Source organism: Heloderma suspectum, chromosome 7 (assembly GCF_057233095.1).
Source record: "Heloderma suspectum isolate Gila_16-S chromosome 7, 16-S_ref, whole genome shotgun sequence".
Taxonomy (NCBI): Eukaryota; Metazoa; Chordata; class Lepidosauria; order Squamata; family Helodermatidae; genus Heloderma; species Heloderma suspectum.
In genome coordinates this window covers 13,352,448-13,373,199 of record NC_139464.1, presented here as the reverse complement: position 1 = coordinate 13,373,199, position 20,752 = coordinate 13,352,448, and the positions used below count along the sequence as shown (strand labels likewise).

The window sequence follows — 20,752 nt, the reverse complement described above, 5'->3', positions numbered from 1 at the left end:
GATCTGTTCATCCCTACCAATTCATCTCCAAATGAACCCATGGTTCCCAGGAACATGAAGTTACAAGACTAATAGTTTATTCTGTAGTAAATTCAAAATCTAAAGAGAAGGTTGAAAAGATTTATGAAGCCTTGGGTCATATCCCAGGGTTTCAAAATGTTCTCTATTCTAAAAGGTTGCCCCAAGTAATTGAACATAATGATTTCACAGAGCATAATCACCTGCAACTGGATATAAAACAAAAAATTCCTAAATGTCAAAGCCCCTCTCTAGAAAGGGGCATTTCATCTCAAAACAGCGAATCTTTAAACAACTCTGGAGAGTGTCCAAAAGAGAGCAACCAGGATGGTGAGGGGGTCTGGAAAACAAGTCCTATGGACAAACATTTGAAAGAGCTAGGTATGTGTGGTCCTGAAGATGAGAAGATTAAGGGAGACATGACAGCTGTCTTCATATCTCAAAGGCTGGCACACAAGATGGAATAAACTTGCTCTTTGTTACTCTAGAGAGTAGGACTAGAATCAAGGGATGGGAATTGCAGAGAAGCAGATTTCTGCTTACAATTAGAACATATGAACAAAAGAAGAGCTATGCTGGATGAGACCAAGGGTCCTTCTAGTCCAGCGTTCTGTTCACACAGTGGCCAAACAGCGGCCTACGGGTAACCCCCAAGCAGGACATGAGTGCCACAGCACCCTCCTGCCCATGTTTCCCAGCAACCGGTGTACAAAGGCATACTGCCTCTGATACTGGAGGTAGCATATACCCATCAGGACTAGTAGCCACTGATAGCCTTCTCCTCCATGAAATTATCCAATCCTCTTTTAAAGCCATCCAAGTTGGTGGCCATCACTACACCCTGTGGTAGAGAATTCCATAGTTGAACTATGCGCTGTGTGAAGAAGTCCTTCCTTTTATCTGTCCTGAATCTCCCACCAATCAGCTCCATGGGATGACCCCAGGTTCTAGCATTATATGAGAGGGAGAAAAATGTCTCCCTATCCACAACACCAGGCATAATTTTGTACACCTCTATCATGTACCCCCTTACTTGCCTTTTCTCCAAGCTGAACAATCCTAGCTTTTGTAACCTTCCCTCATGGGGAAGTTGCTCCACCTCCTTGATCATTTTAGCTGCCCTTTTCTGCCCTTTTCCCAGCTCTACCTTTTTTTCAGGAGAAATTTATTAATGGTAAGAACTGTTCGGCTTTGGAACAATCTGCCTTGGGAGATGGTGGGCTCTCCTTCACTGGAGGAATAGAAGCTGGACAGCCATCTGTCAGGGATTCTGTAGTTTCATCCTGTATTGAGCAGGGGGTTGGACTGGATGACATCTGAGGTCCCACCCCACTCTAAAATTCTAATATTCTGTGATCACAACAAGACTGGAAAGGAATATAATTTAAAAAAGCATCAGCATGGAATCTTAAACCCATGAATAGATCATAGCCAGAGAGAATATGGAAATAACAGCAAAGCAGTTGAAGCATGCTAACTGGATGCATAGCACATAGCATACTAGTGCCATGTGAATCCGGAAAAGTCTGGCATTTGACATCAGAAAAAAACCACCATGTTGGATTTCTTCTACTGAATGTCACCAAATGAGGCTATTTTGGGGCTAGTGAACCTGTTCCTAAGAATGTTGGTAAGTAAGGAAGACTCAAGTCATAACGACAGAAGTATGCATCCACTTTTGAACCCACTAGTATGAGCCAAAGGAGAGATGGCATAGTTCAAATGTCTTGCATGTGTGAAAGTACTCCCACCTCCCAAACTGATTTGTTTCCAGATGCAAAAGATTTGCACCCAGTGCTGAAGCTGTGAAACATAAGGCTTTTATTAGTCTGTGTAAGCCACCTAGAGTGGTGAAAATAAAGTAGGGTGTTAGGTTTTAAAAATAAATAAATGCATCAAGAAATAAAATATAGGTCAGAAGAGGCATTGGAGTGGAGCAGCAGGCATTTATGCTGTACATTTCAAGAACCTTCCTACGCTTTCACGCTTGATCAAGAGGGCTGTTTGGAACAATACAATCACACCTAGTGAAGCACTCCAACAATGAATTTATGTATGTATCTCTCTCTCCAAATATGACATCAGCGGAATGCAAGTCTGCATCAGCTTAGTTGTGAAAACCCAACATGAGAAACCCCAATGTGATCTTGTCCCATCTTCAAGGCAGGACTATTCATTCGCTAGCCTCTCATCACCACTCCCCAATGAAGTCACACAGTTTGTGTACCACAAACGAAGAGCAGGTGGACAGTCTAATTGTGCCTGCATTTCATTTCATTAATTATATTGCTATACTACTCCATAGCTGAAGCTCTCTGGGCAGTTCACAAAAATTAAAAAAACAACCACCATTAAAATACATTATATAAAGTATACAACCATTCACGTAATGACATAGTGCAAGTAACACACACAACAACAACATAGGCTGAATCTACACATAGCAGTTATACCGTTATCATACCATTATCATAATTATTGGTGCCCATTGGTGTAATATGTACCAATAGTTATGATGATGGTATGATAACGGTATAACTGCTATGTGTAGATTCTGCCATAGATCTAAAACACTTTAAAACAATCATCCAGAGACAATCAAAGAGACTCCTTATATGCTGCCACATGCTTGAGAGAAGAGGGCAGTTTTAACCTTGCGCCAAAAAGATGACAATGTTGGTGCCAGGTGGGCCTCTTCAGGGAGTTTATTCCAGAAGTGTGGGGCCACAACCAAGAACGCCCTTTCCTGAAGACCAACCAACCAACGAACAATCTTTAAAAGACTGCAAGTAGGTCAGCTATTTTGTGTCTTGGGAAGCAGTGCCACACTGTTGCCACTTGTGTTTTGATTCCTGCTGCAAGAGGAATCAAATTCAAAGATCTATTGAGGATGGTGCAAACAGTCAGGAAATACAAGGCGTTGTGTACCTTAACATGGAGTTTTCTTTCAGTACCCTCTTTTCAGAAATTGATTTGTGACTGTAAGGCAATTAGGAACACTGTTACAGTACCTTTTTTCTTTTTCTTTTCTTTTTGCACCTCTCCCCTTTTCTTCAAACCCCAGCTGAACAAATCCCACTTCTTCTGTAAAACCTTTGTCTTGCCCCTTAATTCTCATCCACAATGGAAAGGAAGCTCAAGTACTTGCAAGTAGTGATGTTACAGATTCTCATATTTCCATGCTTGGAATACAAGGCTGAGGGACTTGTAGTGCTCACTCTAAGGCTGACGCAAGCATTAGGGCCCCGGAATTCTTCTCGGGCTTCGGATTTTAATCCAAACAGGAGAAGAATTTCTCTTCTGCCCACATAGCCCTCAACCCTCTCCCCATCCATGTCCTCCAGCCTGTTTCCCTTTCCCTTCCCTCTCATCCACCTAGCTGTTGCAGCCAAGTGTGGTACTAGAGGTGGTGGCAAGCTGTGGGGAGAAGAAGCGCTCTCCCCTGGCATGCTGCACTATAGCACAGAAGCAAGCAAGGCTACAAACAATCCCTTAGGAACAGAATATCACAGGAAGCTGCCTTATACTGAGTCAGACCCTTGGGCCATCTAGCCCAGTATTGTTGACACTGAAAGGCAGCAGGTCTCCAGGGTTTCAGGCTGGATTCTTTCCTAGCCTTACCTGGAGAAGCTGGGGATCAAACCTGGGACCTTCTACATGCAAAGCAGGTGCTCTTACCACCAAGCTACGGCCCCTTCCTACCTGCTGCAGAACTGTCATTCCTGGGAAACATAATTTCCCCAAGGCCTAAAAGAGAGAGAAGGGGGGGGGACCTCCCTCCCCTTCCCTGTTTCCTGGCTAGTAAGTGGGACTGAAGGAAAGAGAGGAGAGCATGATCAAGGGATCAGTGGGTGGGAGGGAGCAAGGCTTCTCCTTCCCTCCTTGTAGTTCAGACTACTCCTATTATGTAGCTACTTATAAGCCCTCCTCTACCACCCAAAAAGCACAGCTTGCTTAACATTACACCAAGATCAAATTGGATGCAGTCTGCAAACTGCTTTGTATCTGCCTTAAAAAAAAAAAAAGCACACCAAAGCATAGCAGCCTGTGAACATGACAAGTCTGGGTGCGTCTGCGACTTGGCAAGCATGAAAGGTCGCCAATAAAGTCATGCAGGTGCTACAGCTCACGATGATAGGACACAACTCAAGTTGTGAGCTGCAACTTGATAGCCCAAACTAGAGACGGCATATGACAGGAGATGCCCAACCCAAAATAGACGTGGCGAGCTGAACAGTTCAAAAAAGGCGGGGAGGCCACAAACACAACCAGCTGTCAAATGTGTACCTGATCCCTCTCTTTGTTTTTTATTCTAGTGTAAGCCTGCACAGCATCAATTTGAATCAGGACCACAGTGTACCGGGGAGGGGAATATTAAACTGTCCCCCACCATTTGCTTCCTGAAATCCCGCCTCCCCTGGTGGGTTTAAAAAAAAAGAAAAACAGCATCTATTGGGATCAATGGGGGCTTAATTTCTTTTCTTTAACCCCTGTGTTGGGTGATTTTGGTAAGCAAATTACAGGGGGTGTGTGTTAATTCTTCCCTTCTGGGGTGCTGTGGTTGCAATCGGAATCAGGGCCACGCACACTTACACTAGTGTAAACAACAACAACCAAGAGAGGAATCAGTGACATGGTACATAATTAAAGTCACGAGTAGTCTGAACCTAAATCAGTCTCTCTCTCTCCTCCCCCCAGCCTTCTACCTTAAGTGAACACTTTCCACATTGTGTCAACTGCCAAGGAACTCCTTCACATCTGCCACAGATCCTGTGTCTTGCACAAGGTTCTGAGACATCTACTACGGTGCCCACTCAGTTCATGCAGTGCACTGTCCAGGTTCATTGGACCTCACTGGTGAAAGAATAAACATGTACATTTCCATGTGCTGAGCTGTTGCGGGGCCGGTCCTAGCTTGTGGCAAGCTGCTAGTACAAAGCCATTTTCCCACGGCTTCTACAAAGCCAACAGTTCCTTTGTGGTCGGCTAATTCTTTTGGGGCCACTGAGAAGCAGCAAATATGACTTAAGGAGCCTGGGGAAGGGCCAACCCTACCGTTAGGCAAGGTGAGGCAGTTTGCCTCAAGAGAAAGAGTTTAGAGTAACATCAAAGGGCAACATCAATTGTTTAGGTTTTTATTATATTTTTACTGCCACATGACATGAGGCACAACTTTGATGTCTTGCCTCGGGCACCAAAACATCTCTCAGGCCGCCTCAGGCCCAAGGTGTCTATAGGCAAGAAATAGTTCCGATGATGTCCCAATGGCCTGATAGTGCTCAACAGACTCAGAATGCAGCTTTTCACCTTTGCCTGATGTAAGCCATGTTTAGAAGAGTGTGTGTGAGGAATCATACTTTAAACAGTCGCCAGAGACAACATAAGCAAAGGGACTTACATTTGCAGCTCAGATTGCACACAATTACTCAAAAGCATTACATTCTTTTCCCCTGCCCCTCCTCTCTCTTTTCAGAGTGTATTAAAATAAGAGGGAAGCTATTTGCGCAAAGGTTAACTAGTAGAAACATTTACATGTCTTCTAGAGCCGTTACTCCTATAACGTACTTTTTTTTCCCCTCACAAAAGGGAAAATTATTACTAATGCTGGCGTTATTTTGTTCTATTACTTTTCTATGGCGCATTGTGAAGAAAGCAATTTTAAAGTATACTCGTTGCACTTATCATAATCAGGCTTTTCTTACAGAGTTTTAGAAGGAGGAAATTCTCTTGGGAGACACAGGGAGTTGTAAGAGGAGAAAGAAGCTGCTCTTTTACGACTCTAGCTGTGGTCATCTTGGCAGTGTCAGAAGCCAATGCTGGCATTCTCATCAACTGACCCATCAGAGAATTGGAGGAGGCTTGGATCCCACCCTCTGTAATGCTTGGGCCCCATGGAACAATGGTCTTATTTCTCTCTGCATCTCATTTTTCCAATCTTAGATTCTTTTTGTCACATTTCCACATCAGTTTAAGTTACAAAAAAAATCACCACAAAATCATTCCTATGCATTCGGAGGGGTCATAGCTTGGGATGGATGGACTCACCTCTGTTTGCTCCCTTCGAGTGATCGCAGAGCTGCTGTTGCTGCCGGCCCATGTGAGCCGTGCTGTGGGAGCTAAAGGACGGCTCAGCTTTTTACCCCTGTAATCTTGAGTCCTTGCCCCTTTAAGGCAGCCATAGATGCAATTTTAGATAGGTGGCAGTAACCGAGAGCTGCAATTGTGTGCACAATTTCAGCTTGGTAACGGGACGGATGGCCTCGCAGCCTTCCCGCCGGTCACTGAGCAGGCAAGAGAGCCCCAGCAGCCAGCAAGCGGGGTCTGGGAGGCTGTGGGGGAGGGGAGTCCATCAAACTCCATCCCCTGCTCAGACTCCCACACCACACCTAGTCATAGCTCAGTGGCAGATCACATGCTTTGCATGAAGAATGTCCCAGGTTCAATTCCCAGCATTTCCAGGTAGAGCTGGGAAAGAATCCTGCCCGAAACCCTGGAGAGCCACGGCCAGTTGGTGTCACCAAAACTGGGCTAGATGGTCTGACTCAGTATAAGGCAGCTTCACATGTCCCTATGCACGTTCATTAACATTTCTCCAAATTCTGCATTTTTGTGCATAATTTTGCCTAATACACACATTTTCTTTGCAATTACCTCTAACAGAATGCGTTTTTATGTCATTTTCACCAACATACAAATTTCTGTGTGAACATTCCTCTAATACATGCAATCTGATATGCATTTTTTGACTGGTGAATTGAGTTGCACAATTCGGAAAAGTGTGAATACCTAAGGTTGACTATGATTTGGTTTGTGTATTGGTTTGGGCCGTGTGAATTAGGTAGGCTGGCATTAAAATACAAACAGATTCCTCCCTCCCTGACTTTATATATTTCTTGAAGGAAAGGACAGAGCTATATCAATGGCACTCAGCCCATGATAGCTAAATTAAGCTTCCCTGTTTGGAAGCAGTATACCTCTGACCACCAGAGGGCAAATAAGAAGGGATGGCTGCTGCACCCACACTCTGCTTATGGGCTTCTAAGAGACATCTAGCTGGTCATCACTGGAGACAGAATGCTAGACTACTAGACAGTTTCTTGGTCTGCTCCAACAGGACTCTTCTTAACTGCAGACCACTCCTACACTTCAGAGCAGTGGTGGAGAACATGTGGCTTTCTAGATGTTGTTGGACTACAACTCCCATCAGCCCTAGTCAGTACAGCCATTGGTGAGGAATGATGGAAGTTGCAGTCCAACATAATCTGGAGAGCCACAAATCCCCCATCCTGCCTTAGAGGAAACAGGGGATGGAGTTCTCGTCAAAGGGTGAAGCTCCTTAATTTGATTCAAAGATCTGGGATGCTCTTTTTAGGAATCAGCCATAAGGGCATAAGAAGACCCCTGCTGCGAAGGTCCATCTAGTGCTTCCCACGGTGGCCAAGTTGATGTTGAACAGGGGTGGGAAACTTGTGGACCTCCAGATATTTTGGCCTAGAAGTCCCATCAACCCTAGCTAGCACAGCCAATCGGGTGAAATCATGGGAGCTGTAGGCCAAACCATCTGGAGGGCCACAAGTTGCCCATCCCTGTTCTAGGAAGCCCACAAGCAGGTACTGAAGGCAATAGCTTCCTCTTATTCTTGCTTCAGAAAAAATGGTATTCAGAAGATCCATTGCCTCTGAACATCGGGGTTGCATATAAGCATCATGGCTATTAACCACAGTCTCTACTAGCTGTTTTCCATGCATGCAGATGTTAACAGAGAGTGTTCCCCTGCACACACTTCTCTGTAAACTTCCCCAGAAGCCACAAAGCAGAGTAAGCATACGCGCAGACAAATTCGGTTTTGGGAAGGGTGAAAAGGAAAGCCAAAGGATGCTGGAATTGTCACAGCTCCAACTCTGGAGGAACAAGAAAAAGAACAGGTGGCCACAAAGCAGATGTTACTTGCAGATGGCTGGGAAAGGCTGACATTTGGGCCAGGCTGTCTCAAGAGAGGATGTAGGGAAAGTATTCGAGAGTGGGAGGAAGACAAGGCTTCATTGTAAAGGAAGGGAGGGAAATCATTTCAGAGAGAGGAAGTGCTGATAGTTTGGATTTCCCCCCACCCCAGTGAGGAAGAGAAAACTATCTTGCAGTTAACGTCCTCCTCACGTGATTTGCAGATTCATCCATATTTTGGCCTTGTGAGTTAGCTTAGTTTAGGGGTGCAGAACCTCTGGCTCAGGTGCCAATTCTGGCCTGCCTGGGTTCCCAATCTGGCCCTCCAGTGTTACCCAGAGGGCCACACACCCTTCTCCTTTCCCCCAACCTCCACTCCTTAATGCAGTTTTTTTCCCCCATTCTAAAAGGTTGAAATGCCCCTCTGAAAGCTTACTTACCAGTAAGAGCTTTAAGCCAAAATATGCTGGCATTTTTGGCCCATCAGCTTTGCCTTTGGCTTCACCCAACACTGGAACCCCCCCCCCCTCACCCCAGCGCTTATCCAAAATAGAATTTGGTCCTCAGGCTGAATGAGGTGCAACACCCCTGGCTTACATTGTGTGAGCTCGAGCCACAGAGAGCTCTTCAGATGCAGAAGTGAAATGTGTGGGTGTGCGTGCCACATTGGCCCATGTGATTGCAAGACAGGATGAAGCCTCTGGACTGGCCAAGCCCTGTAGAGAACGTAAGGAACCCAGCCAACTGCCTTGGCCTGGTTCAAATCTCCCTAAATCTAGCCACTGATCTTGGAGACATGGACAGCATGCTCCTCATGACCAAATTCACAGGTGGCCACCCACAGTCCTGGCCTAGCCCTGATGATCCATCCATGGGCATCAGAAAAGCCCAGCTGGATCAGACCAATGGCCCATCTGGTTTCCTACAGTGGCCAGCAAGACGCCTCAAGGAAGCCTGGTTGGGAAGGGGTGCAGCGCAGTGGTAGCGCATCTGTTTCGCATGCCAAAGGTCCCAGGTTCAGTCCCTCACATCTTCAGGTCATTCCTGAAGCCAGTGAGCCAGTGTAGCGTAGTGGTGAGAGTGACGGACTGGGAGCTTAGAGATCCGGGTTCTAGTCCCCACTCGGCCATGGAAGCTCACTTTGGTCCAGTCGCAGACTCTCAGCCCCACCCACCTCGCAGGGTTGTTGTTGTGAGGATAAAATGGAGAGGAGGAGGAGAATGTAAGCCGCCTTGGGTGCCTTGCAAGAGGAAAAAAGGCGGGATATAAATGCAATAAATAAATAAATAAATAAATTCCCTTGGAAGCAATTGATCCCTTTTTGGCAATGAAAACTGCAGGTATGGGGATTTGTTTCAGGACCACACACACACACACACGGGTCCCAATCCAGATTGCCCACACTTAGTTTTGAGTAAAGAAGAAAAAGAGGCATAGCTACTAGCTACATCTTCAAAGGAATCTCTAGTTTCCCCTCTTAGAAGCCCCAAACAAGCAGGGCATGAAGGCAACAGCTCTCCTTTTATTGTCTCTGCCCCAGCATATTTAGGGCATACTGCCCCTGAACAATGGAGATTCTCTTTGGCAGTAGGCATCAAATGACAAAAAAAGTTTGAGACAGAAGACTAAAAGAAAGACCAAAAAAGCATACTTTGTAGTCCTTTCAGCTCTGTATCAAAATCAATATCCCTGCAACCTTACTAAGATGAACAGTTCCACAATTTGACACATGTAATATTTAAGAGCTTTCCTCTTTCTGCATTTCTTCCCCCCCCATCAGCTACGAGCATGAGAGCAGTTTAGAACATGATGTTATCCTGTTCTAATAAAAAAAGTACTTTAAAGACCTTCCTCTCGCCCCCCCCCCCGCCCCCCAACCAGGACTTTCATGGGGCACTTCTGCAAAATGAAAGAACTCTCTCCACTTAAAGGCACACACCCTTTTCTGTTTCCCCAGATTTTGTCACTTTCAGAGTTGCTGTTTTCTTTTTGCCCCTTGTTCTTTCCAATCATGGTTCTGTTGCATCCAGACTGCAGAGGAACTGTCTGCATTTCAGTCTGCATGTTTTGGGAGGACAAGAAAATGGACAGTAAGTAATGCATGGAACTTTCCGTATAAAGCAGCTCGCAGCAAAACCCTTCACCTTGTTCAGAGAAATTTTGCCCTCAAGCTCTGGAAGCCAGCTTCAGGCAATGGCAGCTAGATGAGCTTTTTCAACACGTGGAAAAATGGGGACATTGACATACATCTGCAGTCACCAGTCTTATTGCCTCTACTATCTCATGGAAGCACCTTGCTTCAGTCCTGGAGACTGTCAGTTCCCACTCTTGCAGCTTTGTTTTTCTCTCCACCCTTTCTGTTTTCTAAGCTGGAGGTTACTCTATTGTAGCATGTTGAGGCATGCATTTCCTAAAGCTAATGTTCGCAAGGGTGAGGCCAGCATCGATAAAGACCCCCAAGGTAGTGTGGCCTAGTGGATAGTGTGGATTTTGATCTGGAAGACCTGAGCTCAGGTCCTCAGTTCTGGTGACCACCAAGGACTGTGGGCTAGTAGGGCAAATGCACTGCTCAGGCATGCCCAGTTTTAAGTATTGCAGCCATTGCAAATGCTGTAGTAAACCCACACACACACATACACACCCCCCAATATTATTTATATCACAACATCAATGTGTACGGCGCATTATACACTACCAACAACTCAGGCCCCTGTTCCAAAGAGCTTGGACTCCACACGTTGTGTCAAAGAATGCAACAGAGGGAGGACAAGGAAGATGGGGGCGAGGGAAAAACCCAAACCCTAACATGGCCACTAATGGTAAAGATTCCTTCCTGCCTGAAAACGTGGTGATCAGCTATGTCCCATGCAAAATCCTTCCATAGAATTTTCTCAAGGGGAGGGGAAACATTTGGGGGTACAGCACCGAACACCTAGCATCTTGTCTGTAGTCGTGGCTGTCCCTGAGGGTAGGGACAGGCCCTAAATCCTTCCACTGAAGCAAGCGTTTAGAACACCCGGAAAACTTTCCACACTCAAGTGGACAAGCTGAAAGAGGACTAAAGAACAAACCTCCAGCAAACCACAAAGAACAGCACCATTTAAAAAAAGGAAGGAAGAAAGAAAGAAAAAAGTCTAACCAAGCTCTTGAATGTTTTTTTGTAGATTAAAACCCTCGTCTCTTTCGCCATTTCATTTCAAACTTCCCCAGCACATTGTGTACGGACATGAGGCGTCCTCTGTTCAAGTGAACCCCTTTCAGTTCCTTCCCTAGGGCACTATGCCCTCGCTATCCTCATCCCCTAACAATAGATGGGTTTCCAAAAGAAACCGATTTTGCAAAGCGACATCTGCCCTCGACCCCCTCTGAACGGTCACTCAGCATCTCAATACCATTCTGGTCCCATGGCAGAAGGTTGTCTCAGCCAGGACAAGATAGAAAATAGGTTAATGAGAAGAGTTTTTTTTAAAAAATACCTCATGGTTCCATATAGATCTGCAAACAATGGCTGATTCTTTGTACCAGTTCCTGCGTCAGAGCTGCCTGTGTAGGGTGGTGGTGTTTTTTTTTTTAACCAAAGACTTGAAGCCTGCTTCTCAGTTTCCTTTGTGGTTTGGCAATATGCTAATACATCCGTTTACCAGCAAACTCCCCCCCCTCCCGGCCTTCAGCACTAAGCTAACACTATGGAGTTCTAGCACTTTATAAATGTTTTTAGGAAAGAACTGGGGGTGGGGGTGATGCACCATCTCATCACTCCTTAGAGAAACACACGACAAACGTTCAATAAAATCCATCCATTTGCTACTCTAAAATCGTTAAACTGGAGTTTACACGAACTTTAACTCTGTTGATTTGAACGGAAGTGGTAAATGCAACTCCTCTTCTGTTCAGAGGAAGCCACCAAGTTAAACAGTGAGCAGACATAGAGTGGAATGAGTCAGGGCAAACAATCACTCTCTGTCAGGTAATGGTGACCCAGGAGTCCCAGGTTCAAGTCCCACTCATCCATGAAGATCACTGGGTAACCCCAGGGCAGTCACTCTCTTAGCCTAATCTACCTCACAGGGCTGTTGTGAAGTTAAAGAAAAGGGGACCATGTGTGACCTCCTGAGCTCCTTCTTGGAAGGCTGGGTTAAATGCGTAATAAGTAATATGTAAAATATATTGTTTTAATATGTGTGGGTTTTTCTTACTGTTATTAATGTTCTTGGGTTTTTTTGTGCTATGGCTGTATTGTTTCAAATTGTTGTATACTGCCTTGATGGCTTTTTCGCAGATGAGGTAGTATATAAATAACATTAATACTAATAATGCATAAAAAATAAAATAAAGGTTTTGTCCCTGTAGCTCCTCCTCCCCCTTTAAACATAGCAATTCAATGCAGCGTTGACTTATTTGTGGCCATTCCCCCTTGTTTAAAGGAACAGCTATGAAGGAATATAGCAAAGAAAAATATTTCAGGACATGTACAGAGTGCCTCTCCCATCTTACTGAGGTATTTGAATTGGCAGGCAGTCCTCTGAAAGACAATGATAAATATATATTTCTGAAATCCAAATGACATAATGTGGGGATATAATGTGCTGTATGTGTTGGGGTGGGGGGAGTGGCTTTTCTAAGGGAGAATCAAGAGTAAGGGGATACTTAACCCTTCCCAGTTCTCTCCTGCAAATCCCCCAGACTGTTTTAAACCTATTTTTACCTCAGTGGTGCTCAAAGACTGGAAAGAATTCTGACTCTGGGGCAGGGCAGGAGAAAGGCCTTGGGAGCATTTGCAGGAAATAATTGGCAGGTTTGGGAAGGGTTACACCCGCCCCCCCGGCCCACTGATACTCCTTTACCTCAGAAAACACAGGACTGGCTACACATGTCCACTGAATCATAGAAACATCATAGGGTTGGAAGGGGCCTACAAGACCATTGAGTCCAACCCCCTGCTCAATGCAGGAAGCCTGATTCCCAGGCAGAATCCCATCCAAGTACTAACCAGGGCTGACCCTGCTTAGCGTCCGAGATCAGACAAGATCGGGTGCAAGAGATAGCTTACAAAGATAACAATGTTGGCATCAGGTGGACCTTATTGGGGATCTTGTTCCGCAGATGGGGAGGCCACCACTGACAAGACCCTTGGCCTCGTTGCCATCTTCTGAGCTTCCCTTGGAGGAGACACCCAGAGGAGGACCTTAGATGCTGAATGTAGAGTATGGGTAGGTTCATTTTGGGAGAGGCATGCTGTCAGGTATTGTGGTTCCCAGCCGTAACATCTGCATGTTCAGAGGGGTATGTATGTGCATATAGTGATATGTGCCATGGAGAGGCTTCCAGGCAATCAGAAACCTCAATCATGCAGGGTTCCCAATTGTGTTCAGCTGTGTGTATGCAGGAGTAGAGATCTGTCAAGTCAGACCACACAAAGTTCTCATTTTTCAACCACCAAGCTCAGTCCAATGTGGTTCAGACTCAGATTGTGTGCCTTCCTCGCTCCACACTTCCTCATTCCAATTCAAACGTATCTCCATACACATTTTTTTTCAAAATGTACACATGATTTGTACACATTTCTGAAATGTACACATTTTAATACACACCTTTTCTACTGAGAAAAGCAGGTTTGCAGCCATTTTTTCAATGTATGCATGGCTTGTGTGCACATTCCAAAGGAAGGATTTTTTCCCTCCTGTATGCAACCTCTCCCCACCTCACCACAACCCTTGGCAATATATATATTCCATCCACAAGATGTGTTCCGAGTTTAGTCCTGGGAGGCGCAAATTGGATATTCTTGCATTAAAATGTGAGCCAGCCAAACAACATTTCTCCCTCATCCCTGAATGTGTAGACGTGTAGGGTATCTCAAGTCAGGGATATGGCTACTGCATGAAGGATTACTGCATGAAGGGTTCGTGTGAAGAGACCGCCAAGTCAGACTGTTGGCTAACATAGTGGTAGGGATGTCAGAGAATTCCGCCACGGATCTCGGTGAGGCTGATGCCAGTGCATTCGGCCCCCGAAATCCATGGCAGAACAAAGCCCCCCACCCCCCCCCCATGAAAGGCGTGCGAAACGGAGCACTTATCTGCTGCTGTCCACGCTGACTTGTGAATGGCGGCCGCATGTGCCGCCATTCGCTTCCTCATTATAGCCGTGATAGGCTACGTAAATAATTATGCATCCCTGCGGAGGCCATGATAGGCTACGTAAGTATTTATGTAGCCTATTACGGTGAACCCCCCCCCCCCCCACAAAAAACAGCGGATGCAAATGGTGGCGGCTATGGCGGCTGCCATTTGCGTTCCCCTTTTTTTGCTGTTTTAGCCTACGTAAATATTTACGTAGGCTATTATGGCGGGGGAAAAAAAGGGAACGCAAATGGTGGCCACTACGCCATTTGCGTTCCCTTTTTTCCCCTGCCGTAATAGCCTACGTAAATATTTATGTAGCCTATCATGGCAAAATACAGGGATGCAAATGGTGGCGGCTGCCGCCATTTGCATCCCTGCAGACTGCCCAGCGGCTGGATGTCCGGCTGCGGGTGGCCTCGGCTGGCCGCTCCATGGAATCTCCGTGGAGCGGAGCCGGCCGGAGAGAATTTCCGGGGGAGGGACGGAGCGCCTCCCCCCCACTGCGAATGTCACCCTTCAAAAAGGTAAGTGACTTTCGTACATCCCTACACAGTGGAGGCTGGTGGCTGTGATGTCAGTGGTGTGGTGAATCCACTCCAGGTTTCAGTCAGAACCAGTCAGAACTCTAAAGGAGCTATCCAAGGTGCTGACCCCATTTTGGAGATGGGGTTCAGCACTTCAGGTAGCTTCTCTAGAGTTCTGACTGGTTCTGACTGAAACCAAGAATGGAATCTCCTCCCCACTGAAATCAGATCCACCAGCCTACATTGGGTCAGTACTATCTACTCCAAAAGGCCTTGGCCTTACAAATTATCATAGCTTCTGCCAGTAGCTCAACTATGGGTCCTTAGAGTGGCACTCCTGTACCACCATTAAACCTTATGCCTACCCTCTGCTCTTGACTGGACCTATTCCCTGTCACCATTGCAGACTACAAAATAGGAATGGCAGAGAATTCCGCCACGGATTCCCTCCGGAATCCGTGGCAGAATGGCCTCCTGCCCCCCCTGGAATCCCCCGGGATGGAACTTACCTGGGGCGGATGTGGCGGCGGTTCCAGCAGTGGAGGTTCCAGCGGCGGTGGTGGCAGCTAGTTTCCTGTCCGGCCGCGGCCAGGCTGCTGCGGTCGCTATTGCCGTCCTTCAAGCTGTGATAGGCTACATAAGAATTTACATAGCCTATCATGGCTAACCCCTAAAAAAAACACAAAACCCCCAGCGTACGCAGATTTGCGTTCTCTATTTTTCGCTGTTCTAGCCTACATAAATATTTACGTAGGCAATTACGGTGAAAAAAAGGCAACTGCAAATAGCGTAGTGAGCGCTATTTGCGTTCTTTCCCCCCCACCATTTTATCCCACGTAAATATTTATGTAGGCTTTTACGGCGAAAAAAAAATGCAAATAGCGCCCAGTACGCTATTTGCGGTTCCCTTTTTTTCACCATAATTGCCTACGTAAATATTCATGTAGGATAAAATGGTGAAAAATAGGGAACGCAAATGGCGGCCGCCGTAGCCGCCGCCATTTATGTACACTGGTTTTGGGGAGGGGTTTAGCCATGCTAGGTTACGCAAATTCTTGTGTAGCCTATCACGGCTGCCTGGCTGGACGCAAATGGCGGCCGCTATGCAGCCGCCATTTGCATCCGCAGCAGCCCTTCCGTGGCTGGAAATCCAGCTGCGGATGGCCCTGGCCGGCTGCTCTGCAGCCTGGTCGCGGAGCGGAGCCAAACGTCGAGGATCCCGGGGGGAGGACCGGATCACCTCCCCCCTGTTGAGGATTCCAGGGGGAGGGACGGAGTGCCTCCCCCCCCCACGAAAGATTCCACGAAAAGGTAAGTGAGTTTCGTACATCCCTACTACAAAACCTTAACCACTAAGCGCGTAATTGCTCATCTTGCTGGCTACCTCAGTGTGTCATGCTAATGACAGTTAAGGCTTTAAGGATTACAGGGCAAGCCAACATGACAAATTATTATGCCCATCTCATAAATGAAATATCACTGCAAAAGAAACTGAAGTGCCGAAAGCCCCTCTGCGTAATGCGTAGCACACTCTAATTTTAGATGATTCCCCAGTCACCAGAGAGTTTGTGGCATGTAAGACCAAGCCCAGCTCAGTCAACTGACTTCTTTATCTCTATGGCCGCAGGTCATATTATCTCATGAATGAACTGTTATGTAGGTCAGTTAAGAGCCATCTCCTAATTATGCACATTTCAGCACTGGCATTCATGCCCTAGATATCAACATTCTTGATAAAAAGGGAAAAGAAGCAGCACTCCTCATGGGGTGGGGGTGGGGAGCTGTTGAAAAAAGCAGGCTGTGCTTCAGGGAAACTGTGTGTCTGGAGGGGGGTGGGCAGGAAGATCTAGATGTATCCGGTCAGCCCAAGAGTTGCTACATGGGTGGAGTGGGATACAGCATACAGCATGATCCTATGCATGTTTAGTCTGAGTCAGAAGTAAATCATATTGTGTTCAGTAGGGCTTACTCTCTAGTAAGTATGTTTAGGATGGCAAAGGGATGGGTGAGCATTTTGTTTCAGTTCATTTCTGAAAAGATTTTAACAAATTCCACACATTTCTTCATATTCAGGAAGAGCAAAAAACCTGAATGCCGGAGAAAGTGAAACTGCCGGATTTATCCATCCCTAGGATTGCAATTTTGATTTATTTAATTTCAATTTTATTTTAAAAGACATGGTGGCTATGTTTAAGGGCCATGCCCCCTTCCCAATTTTTCAGGTTGGTGGGTGGGACACTAGGGACCCCTAACAGAAAATTCTCAGTGCTGTCACCAAACGACAGGAGGCAGGAGTCTTGGGAGGAAGCCAAAGAAGTTATAACACAAAACCAATGTAGGTTTGTATTGTAGTGATGTGCTCTGCAGGCATAAAAGGGATTAGACACATTCATGGAGGATGTATCTATCAGTGGCTATCAGCCGTAGAGTGCATGTGGAGAGTCCATGCGCACAGGCAGTGTGCCATTAAATGTTTGCTGCTCGGCAGCAACAGTGAGGGTAGGGTGTTGTCTTCATGCCCTGCTTGTAGGCTTCCCAGAAGTATGCACTCTTTGGCCACTGTAAGAAGCAGAATACTGGACTAGAACAGGGATGGGCAACTTCTTTTTTCTGTAAGGGCTGCATTCCTTTCTGTCAGGGGCCACATGTTGGCAATGGATGAGGTCAAAGCCTAAAGTGGGTACATGACCATTACCCCTTTTCTCTTTCTGACCCTTTTCTTTTCTCCCTCCCTCCCTCTTCCTTCCTACTCAGTAGGATGCCAGGGAAAAGACAGACCGCTTTTGCCAGAGGTCTGAATTGACTGCATGCAGAGGGCTTTTGAAATTAGGCTGATGGATACATGAAATTAGGACAAGGGAGGGACTAGACAGACCTTTGGTCTGATCCAGCAAGGCTCATCTTCTCAGCAAGACAACACATTGATGTGTGGGGATATGTACTTAATAGTCTTGATACGGGTGGAAGATGCCCTCATGAACATAGATTTAGAAACAAAACAAAACACTGATGTCAACCTCGGTGAGGGACATTCCCAAACACCAAGCTCTGACTTTCAGCACATGAATGTCTGCACTTTAAAATAGAAATATAAAATAAAAATATTTTCCTGTTCCCAGTCTAGTTAAAGCCTGGATAGACATGGGAAGCTTGTTCCATGAAATTGCTTCAGTTTCAATGGCCTGGCTCTGAAAGAGCAGCAGAGTTGAAGGCTGAGCTTCTGTCTCATTCTTAAATTGCCTGAGTCATGCTTGTATTTATATGGTGTTATGGAGCTGAGCCTTTAGGGAGTGTTCCGCATACAGTGTGCAAAAATCCTTAACTAGCCATTTGTTGATTTAATGTCACCATCGTGAGGCTGATGCAAAGGATTTTGCATTTAATGTCAACAGAAGTTGAGTTCCAGGGCAAAATGGTTCCATTTTAGCCAGGATTAAAGAAACCCATGCAAGGCAGGCCTATCAAGGGATATTAGCTGTGACATGCCAATGGACCTTCCATGATCAGAGGCAGTGTATGCTGCTTCTGAGCTTCCTAGGGGCATCTGGCAGGTTGCTCTGTTGGAAATAGAGTGTGGGCAAAATAGTTCCTTGTTTTGATCCAGCAGGATGTTCTGATGATCCATCATTACCTATCTTCTCATCCAGGAACCTCAGAAAATTTAGGAACATGGGAAACTGTCTTACATCAGGTAAGACTAGTAGTCCAGCTCACCCAGTATTATTGACTTTGACTAGCAGCAGAACTTGAGGTTCATAGGCAGAGGTCTTCCTATCACCTGCTATGTGATTCTTTTAACTAGAGATACCAGGAATTGTACCTGGGATCTTCTGCACACAAACATACAGGAACAGACAATTGAGCTATGTTATTTTCTCTTAAAAAGCATTCAAAGTAAATCTGTTAATGTAATAGTTTGAAACAATTTGAGTTTCAAGTTTTCTTTCTTTCTTTCTTTCTTTCTTTCTTTCTTTCTTTCTTTCTTTCTTTCATTTTCACTAAACATTTAAGCCTTGGAGAATTATTATCAGAACACAGATCTCAGCTGGTGTTTCCAGAAACTAAGAAATAAAAACAATCATATTGGAAATACTATTTGTTACTGTCAAACTTTAAAAAAGAAAGGAAGAACCCTTGTTTACAATCCAAATCACTATAAAAAAAAGTCATGCTGATGCAAGGGCCAATATCTGCATTTGTGTTTCTGCACACAGGGAGGTGCTGCGTGCGCATTAACACTCATGCCCGGTCTGAGATCACATATGCTTGTACTGGAATAAACACATTTAAAGTAGAGAGAGAGGAGAGGCTGGTGGAACAGGTAGTTTCAATGCAGAACCTCCACACACTAGGGATGTTGGATAAATCAGTTCGGGGGGTGGAGCTCGATGAGTTTTCCTAGATTCTGCAATTTGCACAAATTTCTGAGCAATATGCACAAATTATGGCCAATTATAGCCATCTGAGAATGGGAAATGAGGCCAGCCAAGCTTCAAAGTGGTGTTAGGGAAATTGCTTGTTTTCCCATCCCTATTCCAGATGCACCAAGGATGCCAGGAGCAGAAGTGGTAGCATGTCCAAGTGGATGCCCAGAACTGGAAGTTCAGTGCCTGTCTGGCAGCCTGAGATCAACCATCCCAGAGCCCTATTCAACTATACTATAGTCAACTACACCATTTGTGGACTATAAAACTTCAGACTGCCTGTGGGGGATCTCAAACGTGAATGGTTCCCGGGAGTGGGGATGGAAGTCCTTGAACATACAAAACTAGTTATTTGGTTTTCTGTATGTAAGGAGGTTTTATTTAGATGGAGGAGCAGTTGAATCATTATGAGTGTGACCTGCGGTTTGAAGCCTCATAGTCTAGGAAGTGCGTTACTTCATGTTTCTTCCCTTGAATTTATTGGTACGTGCTGTTTCTTTTAGTTGCAAACCAGAAAAAAACCCCATTACGAATAAAAGATCTAGGTCTGTGATGAAAAGGTAAAGGTAAACTGGAAAGAGCTGAAAGTAAGAAAAGAGCCACAGAACATTTATAGAGGCCATTGTCTTTCTGTGGTTACCTACACTTCTGAGTAGTTGAAATATGATCTCCAAAACTCAACAGAAATTTAGAGGGGCCAGCTAACACACGATCCATTTAGTGATCACATGAAATCCACTGTGTTTCCTTGAGTGGTCCCTACTCTTTTTATTTTGGTGCATGTATGCAATAATTTCTCTGTTCAGAAAATGAAGCACCTACATCTACAACAGTAGAGAAAACTACTTGGGATCAACATGACAGGTATGCACCTAGAATTAAACTGGAGCCATTTGGCTTGAGTATGTGTGTGTGAGAGATTGTGCTCTTGTCAAGATACTCTCCATTGGAAAGCAAACACATTGTGAATTAAATTAGCTGTAATTCCCAAGAAGGAAGCCCCACAATGTCTGCAAAACCGACCTCAGCTGTCACAGCAGCAGTCACCAACTGGCAGCTGCCATCATTTTCTCCCAGAAGTAGGGATGTATGAAAGTCACTTACCTTTTCGACGGGGTGATTTGTGGTGGTAGGGAGGCGCTCCGCACCTCCCCCCCAAATCCTGATCTGGCTGGCTCCGCTCTGCAGAGATTCTGCAGAGATACAAACCTACATTGCTGGGCAGCCTTCCGGAAAAAAGAAACAGCGTACACAAATGGCGGCTACGGCGGCCGCCATTTGCGTTCCCTTTTTTTCGCTGTTTTAGCCTACATAAATATTTACGTAGGCTAAAACAGCGAAAAAAAGGGAACGCAAATGGCAGCCACTGTAGCCGCTGCCATTTGCGTATGCTGTTTTTTTTTTCCGGAAGGCTGCCCAGCGGCCGGATCTCTGCAGAATCTCTGCAGAGCGGAGCCAGCCAGACCAGGATTTCAGGGGGAGGTGCGGAGCGCCTCCCTACCACCACAAATCACCCCGTCGAAAAGGTAAGTGACTTTCATACATCCCTACTTCTGGGAGAAAATGATGGCAGCTGCCAGTTGATGACTGCTGCTTTGACAGCTGAGGTCGGTTTTGCAGACATTTTTTTGCTTACCGTGATAGGCTACGTAAGTATTTACATAGCCTATCACGGCAAAGGCAGCTATGCAAATGGTGTGGTGGCCGCCATTTGTGTGGC

The 20,752-nt window shown here is 45.7% G+C and overlaps 1 protein-coding gene across 26 annotated transcripts in view; it reads right to left on the bottom strand.

Annotated features, from left to right (window-relative positions):
- Positions 1 to 20,752, bottom strand: part of CELF2 (CUGBP Elav-like family member 2) — a 684,791-nt gene that overhangs the window by 275,196 nt on the left and 388,843 nt on the right. For 4 of the 26 annotated variants that reach the window (XM_084809108.1, XM_084809118.1, XM_084809094.1 and 1 more), the window contains exon 1: positions 11,436 to 11,521. The exons of 21 other annotated variants lie outside the window; for them this stretch is intronic. In XM_084809108.1, the coding sequence (XP_084665234.1) occupies positions 11,436 to 11,440 (5 nt within the window). In that variant the 5' untranslated portion in view covers positions 11,441 to 11,521. Of the gene's footprint in view, positions 1 to 11,435; positions 11,577 to 20,752 lie in introns of those variants that run through there. One more of the 26 variants, XM_084809119.1, reaches the window with a different exon arrangement.